This window comes from Polypterus senegalus, chromosome 6 (assembly GCF_016835505.1).
Source record: "Polypterus senegalus isolate Bchr_013 chromosome 6, ASM1683550v1, whole genome shotgun sequence".
NCBI classification, from domain to species: Eukaryota; Metazoa; Chordata; class Cladistia; order Polypteriformes; family Polypteridae; genus Polypterus; species Polypterus senegalus.
The window spans coordinates 17,750,647-17,763,996 of NC_053159.1; the positions used below are offsets into that span (position 1 = coordinate 17,750,647).

The 13,350-nt window shown below is 37.9% G+C and overlaps 1 protein-coding gene across 2 annotated transcripts in view; it reads right to left on the bottom strand.

The window, feature by feature from the left end:
* Positions 1-13,350, bottom strand: part of fbxo42 (F-box protein 42) — a 40,026-nt gene that overhangs the window by 9,229 nt on the left and 17,447 nt on the right. For both annotated transcript variants that reach the window (XM_039755433.1, XM_039755435.1), the window contains exons 2-5: positions 9,738-10,025; positions 7,051-7,167; positions 6,025-6,159; positions 170-323 (exon numbers count right to left, since the gene is read on the bottom strand). In XM_039755433.1, the coding sequence (XP_039611367.1) occupies positions 170-323; positions 6,025-6,159; positions 7,051-7,167; positions 9,738-10,005 (674 nt within the window). In that variant the 5' untranslated portion in view covers positions 10,006-10,025. The remainder of the gene's footprint in view (positions 1-169; positions 324-6,024; positions 6,160-7,050; positions 7,168-9,737; positions 10,026-13,350) is intronic.

The following is a 13,350-nucleotide window of genomic DNA, read 5'->3' on the forward strand; positions in this document are numbered from 1 at the left end:
TGTGAATGCAAAAGTTTCAAAACTACCTCTAGCTTTTTATGAATTCTAGGCTGTTCCCTTTATTAGATTAGATTTTTAGAAACTTTTTTAATCCCAATGGGAAATTCAAAAACACTAAAATTTTTGAAATCCTGTCTGCTGTCATTCAGATTAAATCGGATATACTCACCAATTTTTGGATGGAGAATATGTGTGGATTTCATCAAAGAAGCGTTCTGGTTGATGTAATGGGTAAGGGCTTGGCCGTGTCCACCCACCAAAAAGAACAAGTAAATCTCTATACACAACTAGTGTAGCACCTGCCTTTGGTGAAGGATAAGATCCTGTAGAATTTCAGAGAGGGAAAAGTTTACAACAAATGTTGAAAATAGCATAACTAAGACTTCATGAATATCTGACAATTACTTAAATTAACAGTATACTAAAAAGGTTAATGTTCAATATGTCAAGCATCAGTGCCAAAAAAAAAAAAATTCCTACTGTCCCCTCACTTAAGACATCAACAGTTAAAATGTAAACAGCGAAGACGTTCGGAGGCACTGTACACATATGAAGTGTGCCATTAAAGTATAATTCAAAACAACCTTTAAACCAAAATGTAAATGAAAAATATCTAATTTAAACACACATCGCTGTAAAAATATCGATTTGCCCATTAATCGTTATTTTTCACTTAATTCGATAATGATTCTTAAAAGTCTCAAGATGAATGTTGTGAATCTCTAGCCTGCTTAATTACTACATGTAGATTTTTGCTTATCTTAATTTTTGGCGTCCAATCCAGTAGAGGGAACTAATGTGCCTGGTTAATGCTTTCTATAGAAAAAGCACTTTACCCATCATAAAATGGTGTGTCCTCTTCAACTGAAATTAGCATCATAGACACTAGGTCAAATGTTGGACTTGCTACAGATTCAAATGGTGCAAGGGTAAAGAACAACGGGATAATAGCAAAGTCATATGTAGCATTAATTACTGTTATAAAACAACAAATATGAGAAATCATTTACCCTGACACCAAACATAAACGTACTCTCTGTCGACATCCAAATGAGTAGAGCCTAAACAAAATACAATGGCGATGGCAGGTAGCTCCAAACCTTCGTAAATCTGTCTCATGCCTAAGAAAATAATATATACCAGTCTTTATCTGTAAAAATAAGAGAGCCTACACTGTTGTTGAAAAGGAGGGCTTTTGACAAATGATACAGGTTTTTGAACTGTGGTATGCTATACCAACCAGAAAGCAATTGAGTAAAGTTATTCCACCAAGGCTTTAGGAAGGTTTTAAGCAAAGAATCACCATGTCTCTCGTGCCAATGAAGAGAGTAGCCCCTAACCTGCGACAGCTGAACCTCCAGGGGAGCAGATTCCCACTTGACAATCGCACATTAAAAAACGACTGGGCACCTGTGGCGGATGTGTTGAAGACAAGCGCACTGCATGCCAGGTACATTGGGAGCAACCTCATCACCTATATTCAGAGCTAGTGAAGTAACTCGATGTTCCAAAATCCTATCTAGCATTTCCAATGCGCTGTTCAATTGTGTGACCGCACGAATCATAATTTTGTGTGTGGGTAAGTACAATAAACGTTGCTTCTCTTACTGCAAGCAGTCAATTGTCAGAATTTTCAGAGCAGCCTGAGATACAAAAGTGAGCATGTGGGCAAAGCAGCCGACTTGAAGTAGCTCCATAATAGCAGCGTTATCAGTCACAATGGCCACTTCTTTTTCTTTAATGTCCCATTCATTCAATACTACTGTCAACAAGCATCAGCTCTAGATCTTTGTTTTAAAATGCTTCCTTTTTGTCTGAGGACTGTCAGGGCACATTTTCGAGACTGATTAACGTGACTTCAACAAGTAAGCAATTGATGATGTGTGTAACTTGCAGAATTATAGAAAGACATGAGTCTTCCTGCTGTATCTTTAATTTGGACTAATTCAAGATTTTAAATGTCCAATATGGGAATAAATTTGGCTGACAGTTGAGCTGGATGGTGTCTACATGGGAATTCATAACGCACAAACATTGTTTAAGAAGCAAAATTTGATTACTTTATAATAATATTATTTGCAAAATAAAAATGTTTTTATAAAGTAGATGCCATTTTATTGTATTAAAACAAGGATTCCCACCACCCCATATGTGTTAACTCTGGTGTGGAGATACATATGGTGAATTTTGAATGAATGCAGTGCATGTGAACAAGTTTTTTTTAAAGAGCAATGATATTTTGTCCCACATCTTCCAAATACTGATGTTAACTGTTCACTACTAATGAAGTATTTAATCTTAAATGTTATCTCCTGCTTATACATATGTTACAAAGTCACTATGCAGACACCCTTCAAAAAAAAATTATTAAAATTTGTCATATTATATTAATGTTCTCTATGTATGGTTAAGTAATTTTTAAAAAGGACACCACTTCAAATATATCTGAGCATGCTAATACAGTCAAGATAAAATCGATATTGAATCAAATTGGAACATTGTCAATCGGTAGCTAATTTGGAAATCAGTGCTGGCACAAAGCCATGCACATTTTGTCTGAAATACAAAGATAAAATTACTTCACCAAAATCCTAGCTGCAACTTGGACCTTGTGCAATCATCAATAGAAAAAAGTTGATGATTGAGTGAATTAAACTTTTTTTTTTTTACCCTTTTTGACAATATGTGTTGGCCATGACGCAGCCAGCATACGTTTGCCACACCCTTGCAATTATATATATGTACAAGTACAGAATTTACCAATTCCAGTGATAAGTCAATGTGCTGTGTCACTGTGGAGAATCTGTATTGCAAAAGTATAGCTCTTAATTCCCCAGGAATTGGTTGATTATTATAATTGGTTTATATATCCACACATTTCCTCTGGCATGCTTTAACTTAGATCAGATTAGTTGTAGGGTTCAATTTTGATTTAAAAACAATTACCCAGCCATTTCAAAAAAAATGCACCAATTGTCAGTGTGCCGTGTCACACACAAGGGAGGCTACTATTGATGTCTCTGCTCCCAGGTGCCTACCAGCATATTTATTACCAGCTTTATTTATTATAGATCAGCTTGAAAAATAAATTCAAATGTCACATAAAAGCAGACATTATGTGCTTTTCAACAATATGTAACAACTAGTATGTGCATTCTGCAGCATCTACACAACAACTCCTGAACTTTGATCTGGCTCTCTCTCCTTTATTGCAGAAGGCTGCAAGTTTGTTTGTTTTTTTTTTAATTCAATTTCTTTAATTCTGTTTGCTCACATTTTTACAATAAAAAGCATATAAAAATTCTGTTTGTGTTTTATCATTTTGCACAGTTTTTACAGCAATATATTAAATAGTACCATTCATAACTGACATAAATAGAAAGCCGATTTTATACTAGGGCTGGGCGATTTAGCCTAAAATCAAAATCTCGATTAATTGAACACTTTAACTTGATTACGATTAATGAACGATTATTTTATTTATTTTTATTTTTTTGCCCTCATAGTTCACTGACAAGTTTTGTACAGTAAATATGCTCACATATTACAAGTGAGAGATTTTTGAATGAAGGGTGCATTACTTGATTTTAAAATAATTGAAGGAAACACACTGCAATTATTTATTGAACATCAATGTTGAACAACTGAAATTAAAGCACACATTGCCTAAAACGAACAGTCGCTTTGTTCATATAAAAAAAGTAAAAATAAATAACTTGCACGTTTGGAAACAAAATAAATTTTCAATGTTTTTCTTATTAAAAGTAGAAAATAAGCAGCATCTCTTCTAAATAAAATAACTCTTATATATCCTATAAATAATATTTTAACCAGTGCATTTCTTGCATCTTCTGTAAACAAATATTTTAATGTGCAATGTATCAATGTAAACAACAGATTGTTGTAATGAAAATAGAACTCTCTAAACATTGTTGCATGAGGTGATCTTAGCGATCTTGTCATGTCACTATATGAACATGATTTTACTCTAAGTTCTTACTAAGAAACACGAGCATGTTAACCTTTTCAGGTTTCAGGCACGACCTGAGGCATGTACCAATGTTTCCGCCAGAACTGAAAACCCGCTCTGATGGGGAGCTAGTAGCTGGTATGCAGGGATACTTTTTTGCCACCTTACTTAGAGTGGGAAAGTGTACATGATGCTTCCTCCACCAGTCCAGTGGATTTGCCTCACTATCCAGCATGGGGGACACCAAATAGCTGCTCATCTCTGCACCGTTGTCTGTCGTAATAGCTAAAAGTTTTTCTTCTGCGAGGTCCCATTCAGAAAGCATATCTTTCAGACCTTGCGCAATCCTATCTGCCGTGTGATCGGCTGGAAAATATGCCGTCTCAAGGCATCTCTGGCGCAGCTTCCAATCGTCGTGAATGTAGTGCAAAGTAAGGCTCAAGAATGGGTCCATCGTCCTACTTGACCAGAGATCGGATGTGGCTGCAAAGTGTTGAACATTTTTCAGTTCAGCAGCTACATTTTTACAACGTCTTGTACATGTCTGGCAGCGCAGTTTTAGAAAAATGTGATTGCGATGGCACAGTGTATCTTCTGTCGAGAGTTTTAACGAGGTGTTTAAACCCGATTCGCTCCACTGTAGCCAGGTCGCCTTTGTGATCTAATAACAAATAGCGTCAGTTATTTCTTTCCATCTTCTTGAACTCTTCTCATACTGTGTGGCATTTGTGAACGCTTGTGTTATCGACATCTGCTTTGCGGAGGCACTTGTTGATTGACGCTTGTCAGTCTCTTTTTGTTTTTTTTAAGCCATGCACTGTTCATATTCAGTACTGTGATTGTGCTTCAAGTGTTGAAACAAATTGGTGGTGTTACTTTTGGGCGTCGAAACTGTTTTTCTACAGTGTCTACATCGGACTTCATTTTGTTCGATGTCATCCTTACTGAAGCCAAAATGTGTCCAAATGACAGAGACTGCGTTTTTCTTTGGTACAAGCTGCTCTTGTTGCTCAGTTGTGTCAGTGTTTAAGCTCTCCATGCTTGACATGTCGGCGGAATAACGTAATGTAACGGAGCGGGGTCACGTGACTCCACACGCAGTAGTGTTTTTAAAGGGAAAGTAATCGAAATAATCGACCTGGAAAAATTTGATCGAGTATTGGTTCTGAATGTCGATTTCGATTACTTTTCGATTAATCGCCCAGCCCTTTTTTATACTCAATCTGAGGTCAGATTTTTTGGGGCATAGCTCAGAGTAGTTTACCTTATAAAAGGGGACTTACTATACATCATTCAGGCCTTCACCTCACACCAAAATGAATAAACACCATCCTTTTGCTAACATCGATCAAACATACATTATATTTTTAGATGTCAGTCACTTATGGCTTAGTAGCAAACCATAAAAACAGAACACTGTTTTATTTAGTTGGACAAATTTGAATTTGATTTAAATAAAAAAATATTAGCTGTACTAGTGGTACAATTTAACAAATGAATGCATTGGATAGTAGCTGGTGTGCCTCAACAGGACATTTAGAAATTACCAAGTTAACATACTTTGAAATGATAAAGAAATAATGAGAAAAGAAACCAAAAGGAATTTTCAATTTGTAGTGATCAAACTGTCAACAAAAACTTGAAGAAACTAGGCAAGTTGAAAACAGAAAAGACTTCAGAAGACCCATGCTGCATAACTGACTTTTTGGAAAACAACTACTACAACTCAATAATGTAAAATTCCTTTTTGACCTACAGAGGTTTTCAGTGGTTATTACACCATAGACACCATGTAATGCTAATTTTATTTTAAAATTTAAAAACAAAAATTTCCAGGACAGGAGGTTCAGCTCTCTGGTATATGCCACCTTGAGTGAGAGTGTTTTCATGACAGGACCCAAATTTGTGAGCTTAATGGGGGGAGATAAAAAGATTCCACACGTCCATTTTAAACTATCATCATCAGTATGATACACATTCAAGTAATGTATTTCATTTAGTCACTGAAACACAAAAAATAAAATCACATTCCAGCTGTTTTCTATTTTGTGTACCTGATGCAAGTGGACGGATCCATTCCTTACTGTTCAAGTCAAGCCTCCAGAGGTCATTAAAAGCTGCATTACAGCTACTTTGCGTGCAGCCGCCAAAGACATACATTGATTGATTAGAATCATAATAGCAGGCGCCTAAAGTGAAAGAAATATTTTAATAACATTAACCTTCACAAAGAAGAAATAAAAATCCAAAAATGTACATTTAATCCTTTACTCAAGAGTATAAAAAATAGAGTAACTAAGAATAGTTAAGGCAGAAAATGAAAATACAATTGTTTTCTTACAGCAGAATTAACTGCTGGGTTAATCATTTAAAATATTGATCGCTGTTAAGAGCCCAGAACTGAAGTTATATCTATCTATAATACAACAGTGTCTTGTTTATGGATATATCACTAATGTTTTTACCTGAACACGTGCAAACAGTATACAAGCTAATCAAAGGCTGGTACTTAATAGAAATAAAACATTTGGTACCTAATTCAGTACAGACAAAACTCCAACACAAAGTTTCTTAAGCAAAAAAACAATAATGTTCATTATCATCTACCAGAGCCCGTAAAGAATACATTCGACTTTCATCTTCACAGAATCGAAAAAAATCGGTTAAATTGTTACTAATTGTAGTCAAGGAAGATGGTGAATGTGTTAATTGGAAGGTCTTCTCTATCAAAGTGCTACTTTGGGGTTGATTCACATTAGCTTCTGGCAACCAGGTGAAGTAAAAACTAGTAATAACTGATGTAGAATTACATGTAGAAAAACCAGTAAGTTTTAAAGGATCTTTACCTCCAGCTTTATTAACAAAACACTTGCACTATTAAATCAGCTAATATTCAGTGATAAGTAAACATTTTTAAATAAAATACTGCAAAATTTAAATATGGCAGTTCAAAAACATATTCAATTTAACAAAGAACACACAGTTCATATTTGTGCTGCTTTATGTCAGTAAGTATTTTTGAAGAAAGGTCTTTGTCTTTAAAGACAAAATAGATACAGCAACAGTGGGAGTCATCTTACTGTGAGAAAAGCGTTGAGTTATAGGTGTTCCTGGATAGGGGTATGTGCGACTCTCCCATTGGATATTTCCTTCCTGTACAGCTTTAATGAATCCATGGTAACACTGGTGGGCAACACCTGTAAATAAAATAGTGCAATCTTCAGCTACAGATACAAAACAGGTGAAACTGCCATACAACAATGTTACACTAGTGAGTGCAAATAGGATCAAGATGGCCAGTTATTTGTAGGCTTGTTTTGCATTTTATTATTGTTCAGCTTCTGGTTGGGGGAGGAAGGGAAAAAAAATAATTAAATGACCAGAGTCTTAAAAAGCAAGCCAAGGCAGTTTCCTACTATACAGGCTTTTTTTAAAGTAAGAAAATATAAAATTTTGAATTATAGGCAGTATAATTTAAGATATGGCATAAAAGTCTAACACTCAGATGCTGAGTAACATTCATAACAGTTTCAGAATTTAGACACCCTAAAGTGTTGAGGGTGGCATTCACAGGTTTATATCTTCTTTCAGTGGGAACAAGAAATGAAAATAGCAATGTGGCTTTTTCCAGTTTTGTTATTCTATTAAAAATAGAAAGATGCAAAATGCTTGCATTTAGAATACCAAAAAAAAAAAAAAACACCACAACAAAACACAAATCTTCACTAGACATTTAAAGACAGACCAATATTCAATACGCTACCCATCAAGGCAAGGACTCCACAAGATGTGTGAAGGGGTTCTATGGTATCTAGCACTAAGACGTTAGCAGCAGATCCTTTGATAGTCCTGTAAATTTGCAAGGTAGGGCCCTCCAAGGTTCGGATTGGTTTTTCCAACACGTCTCACAGATGCTCAATCAGACTGAGATCTGGAGGCAAAGTCAACACCTGGAACTATTTGTCATGTTCCTCAAACCTTTACTGACTAATTTTAACTGTGTGGCAGGGGTACGTTATCCCACTGAAAGAGCCCACCATACAGTTGCCATGATTGATTATTTATAAAGGCACATTTAAAACAACAGAGGTTGCGCCAAAGTGCTGTACAAAAAAAAAATTAAAATAAACACAATACAAACAATCATGCAAAAGCAGATTAATAAAACAACCAATTGTAACATCCACCACAATCCCATCATACGCAATGAAAGAGAAGTAGGTCTTATGCCGACTTTCAAAAACATTGATCGAGGAAGAAGACCTGATGTGCAGAGGTAAGTCATTCCAAAGCCTAGGACAAACAAATGAAAAAGCTCCGTCTCCCCTAGACTTCAGCCGAGATCTTGGCACTACAAGGGGTGTACATGGTGTGCAGCAATATACAGGTAGGTGATATGTGTAAAATATCCACATTAATGCAAGGACCCAAGGATTCCCAGCAGAGCATCACATTGCCTCAACCGACTTGCTTTCTTCTTGTCCATATGATTTAAAAGGAAACATGAATCATCAGATTAGGCCACCTTCTTAAATTCCTCCATAGTCCAATTCTGATGCTCATGTGTCCATTGCAGGTGCTTTTGGCAGTGGACTATGGATATGCAGCCCATATGCAGCTAGCTCTCATGACTAGCATTAAGTTTTTCACCAATTTGTGCTACAGTAGCTCTTCTGTTAGAGCACGGGTGTCAAACTCCAGTTCTCAAGAGCCGCAGTGGCTACATGTTTTCATTATAACCATCTTCTTCATTAGTGAGCCATTTTTACTGGTCATTTTTAACTTCTTTTGCCTTCATTTTAATTAACCTGACTCAGGCCCCTTAGTTGTCTGTTTTTCCTTAATTAGTAGCCAAACAATAATGAGACATCAAACAAGCCACCATATGACCAGCTCACCTGTGCCTATCACACAATATCTGAAAATAAAGAAAGGTGAAGGTCTCAGTAAGGTTAGAAAAAGCAGAAAAACCAACAGATTTGGAAATGTCTGCTGTGGCAGAATGAGAGCAGCAACAAGCCATTGAAGTAAATAACAGGCTTAATTAACAGCAAAAATCAGCTTCTCATTAAGAAACTGGTTGGAGTGAAATTGGTTGCAGTTTGAAATCCCAGGTTAGCTGGTCATCTGTTGGCTTGTTTCACATCTCGTTTGTGCTTGGCTGTCATTTAATGAAGAAATAAATCAATTCAGAGGACTGAAACCTTAAAAACAGGGCTATTGAAATGAAGGGAAAAAGAGTTAATTAGCAGTGAAAACTACTCACTGATTAGGAAAAGGGTTAGAATGAAAATCTCAGCCACTGCGGCCCTCCAGGTCTGAAGTTCGACTACCCTGTGTTAGAGCTTTAAGAAGAAAAAAAAAAAACTAACTAGTGGGTCTTTGTTTTAAATGGCAAGTCAATTAAAACTAAGGCAAAACAGTTAAATTAGCACCAAAAATAGTCACTAATTAAGAAAAGGATTAGAATGAAAACCTGCAGCCACAGGATAAGGTTTACTCCAGGACCAGAGCTAGAAACTGTTGTTCTATAGAAACATGCATTTTCTGAGATGATAAATACTTGCAAATACTACAATAAAGTTTGTGATTACCGACAGGTAAGAGCCCCAAAATAGCTCTCATGATACAATTTAAAAGTACTGTTGAAAAAAGTGTTTTTATTCAGTACAGACCAAATGATACATGAAAGACAGCACAATTTAATGGAATAGTACATTGTTCAACCAAATAAAAATGGCCCATTACAGATGCCATCCTCTCTCACCTTTAATGAGACGATACCACTGCTTACAGACAAGTGCTGCAGTCTTGTGCTCCTGATAAGGAGACAGGAAGGACAATATGTATTCAAGAACCTCCTCTGGTAATTCACCCATGTTACGCTGGTGCTGGCTGTCCATTTCCTGAGGCTGAGAATGTAACGGTGGTAGCTGCTGATGCACTTCCTCTTCCTGTTCCATTGAGCCTTCTACAACCTCCTCTGTGTCCATGGCAACAAAGCTGTCATCCTCACTGTCTGACGAACTGGCCATGTCACGCTGTGTAACAGCCACTGTAAAGAAAACATTCTGTGAGTGAAATGTGTTTTTCTAAAAGGAGTGGACAAGTCAAAACCTCAAATAAATAAACAGCAATAGGTTGACTTGTACCATAATACAAATATCATACCGTGTTGCATACTTTTATCTGTTGTATCAGTGTATGGAAGACTGGAGTATCTGCTTTAACTTTAACTAAAGAAAGTCTAGTAATAAACTGAGAAAAGGCAATCTGAGGAGTCATCTTTTGCAGGGAGAGAAACAGCAGACCTGCTAAACTTGGAATGGAAGAAAACAGAGGAGCGTCTTCAGCAAACATTAAAAGAGCAGCTGCTTTAATGAGTTCACATCTCTTAATTTTGTCCTTAAAACAGATATTTCTTGACTGAGGGTGGATGACGAGTGAGATTGTGTTAAGTTCGGCATTTTTAATTAGAAAAAGAACAGATAAAGAAAAAATTGTCCTCACTTCTTAATAAACAACAGGCTTCTTAGATTAGGAAGCAGATCTTAGATCATGTCTATTTTACATGTAAACTTAAGTATGGCAGCTTTGTATCTTCTTGATAAATATCTAATGAATATTTTACTAGAATTATGGCTTGCTGTTATGACAGGCATTTTATTTCCTTTCATGCCTTATGTTTTATGGTTAAATATTCTTGTGCATATAATAAACACTTTATTACTTTTTTAAAAAATATTTATTCTAAGTGGGTTTCATTTATTGTTATTTTTGCAGTCACTTGACAATAAGCCTAAAGAATTTTCTTTTCTTAATGAAAATGAACATGTAAAAACTATGGCTTGCAGTTTAACTGTACAAAATACCACTATAATCTATACTAATAAAAGGCAAAGCACTGACTGACTGACTGACAATTCTCCAATTTCCCGTGTAGGTAGAAGGCTGAAATTTGGCAGGCTCATTCCTTACAGCTTACTTACAAAAGATAGGCAGGTTTCATTTTGAAATTATACGTGTAACGGTCAAAACCGGAACCTACTTACGTACATATATACGGCCATAGCCTGCAGCTTGGTCGCCATGTGAGGCGGAGTTGCGTCCTCCATCAGCACGCCTCCCACGTAATTGACTGCCTGCCCATATAAGGCCGTCCGTCAGCAGCAATCCAATAGACACGCTGCCGCTAAATATTCACGGGCGAAAGACTGTGCTTATGCAAACGAAGATGAGATGGTCAGGGATAGACTAGTGTTTGGCACAAACTCAGCGAAATTGCGAGAGAAACTTTTAAGTGCCGGGTCTTAGCTAACATTAAATAAAGCCGTGGACATCGCAAGATTGCATGAGAAAGCACAAGCACAACTGAGAACCTTCGATGCATGTAGTCCGAGCAGCTGACATGAACTGACTGTGAACGCAGTACGCAGAGAACAACCAAGAGCTCCAAAGAGAGCTGAACAAAAAACTTATTACACAATTGAGAAGGCAGCAAAAGAATATGAAGGGAGTGACGCATACAAGCATATTCATAAGTGCAGCTACTGCGGAAACAAAGCATGGTGTAAACCTTAAGTTTAAATTAACTTCATAAACACGCTACCACTAGCGTTTGTCATGCCTACGACGAATACGATATTTGCGAGATACAAGTTTAATGAGAAGACGCAGGGTATAAACAAGACTTTTGATCACTTTGTAACAGAGTTAAACTTGCTGGTGAAAGACTGTGCTTATGCAAACGAAGATGAGATGGTCAGGGATAGACTAGTGTTTGGCACAAACTCCGCAAAAGTGAGAGAGAAACTTTTAAGTGCCGGGTCTGAGCTAACATTAAATAAAGCCGTGGACATGCAAGATCGCGAGATAGCACAAGCACAGCTGAGAACCTTCGATGCATGTAGTCCGAGCGGCTCACATGAACTGACTGTAAGCGCGATGCGGGCAAAAGCAACAGCTCCAAAGAGCGCAGAACAAAACGCATTACACAATTGAGACGGCAGTAATAGAATATGAAGCGACTGACGTGTACGCGCATATTCATAAGTTCACGTACTGCGGAAACAGACCAACCGGTGGAAAAACTCAATGTCCAGCTGAAGGAAGACAGTGTAAAAAATGTGGTAAATTGAAGCACTTCGCTAAAGTTTGCAGGACTGGGAAAGGTAAACCCGTGCATGCAGTGTGTGATGTCTCAGATAAAGAGGAAGACGAGCTGTTTATTGATGCAGTAGGACAGGAACAACCCTCTGACGCTGAACAGGCCTTTGTAGACATATCAACAGGAAAGCAAGATGTGAAGCTTAAGTTTAAATTACGTTCATAGACACGCTGCCGCTAAATATTCGCAGGCAAATCCACAACTTAATACCGGGAATGCCTGTTAAACATCCTAGATTCAAGAGTACCAATTTGGGTGGTGATCACTTTGATGAATGAAACCTGTTATCTTTACAACGGTGGACAACGAAGATTAGATGGTCAGGGTGTGACGATGCGGGTTCTGGCTTCACGCTCCCATTGCTATACAGGAAGCCCTTGAACCCAACACCGTCGATAATGTTACAGAGTGAGCTAGTCAGTGAAGGCAACAACAACTGAGCAAGGGGATAGTTGAAAAAAGTGCATAGTGCTTTTATTTAAAACAGTCAAAAAAACAGTGTTCCAATAAAGTGCAGGGATTCCCAAAAAGTTCAATAAATAATCCAATAAAAGAATGTGGAGGTTAAAACACACAAATAGAAAAAAACAATCCTTAAAACCAGAGGTTAAAATGTTCCTACGGGAAGCAGTCTTTAAAACAACAACAACAAGCCCGTTACTACTTCTCCCATATGGGCCCTGCAACAGGCGAGACGCTCTCAATGCAGCTGACCTTCTGCCTACTCCTGCTGCTACTACCACTGCCAGTCGCCTTCCCGATCCTTGGCTCCGGTCGGCTCCCCCCTGACAGTGACTTGGGAATTCCACTGACCAAGGCTCTCACACAGGGAACACAACGTCCCAAGTCCCGACTCCCACTACCATCTGTGGAGAGTCCCGCACCTTCCCGGTCACTCCCGCCCTGCAAAAACAAACTTCTGCGGACGTGACCACAACCACTTCTCCCAGGTGTTGGCCAAACACCCAGGTGGCCTTCAGCTGCCTGCAAGCGTTTGCTCACCTCCTTCCTGCTGCATCGATTTGCTCTCGCTCTCTCTTCTCTCTACTTCCTGCTTCCAACCTCCGTTTCCTTCTCTCTCTTTTCCTCTCTCCTTCCTCTTCCCGACCGACTCGCGCTTTTTAAATGACGAGGGGCCATCACAGCCATAGCACATTAGCCACAGGAGCAATCACGGATGTGGGCAGTTCCTCACCTGTACACTCGGTGAGAA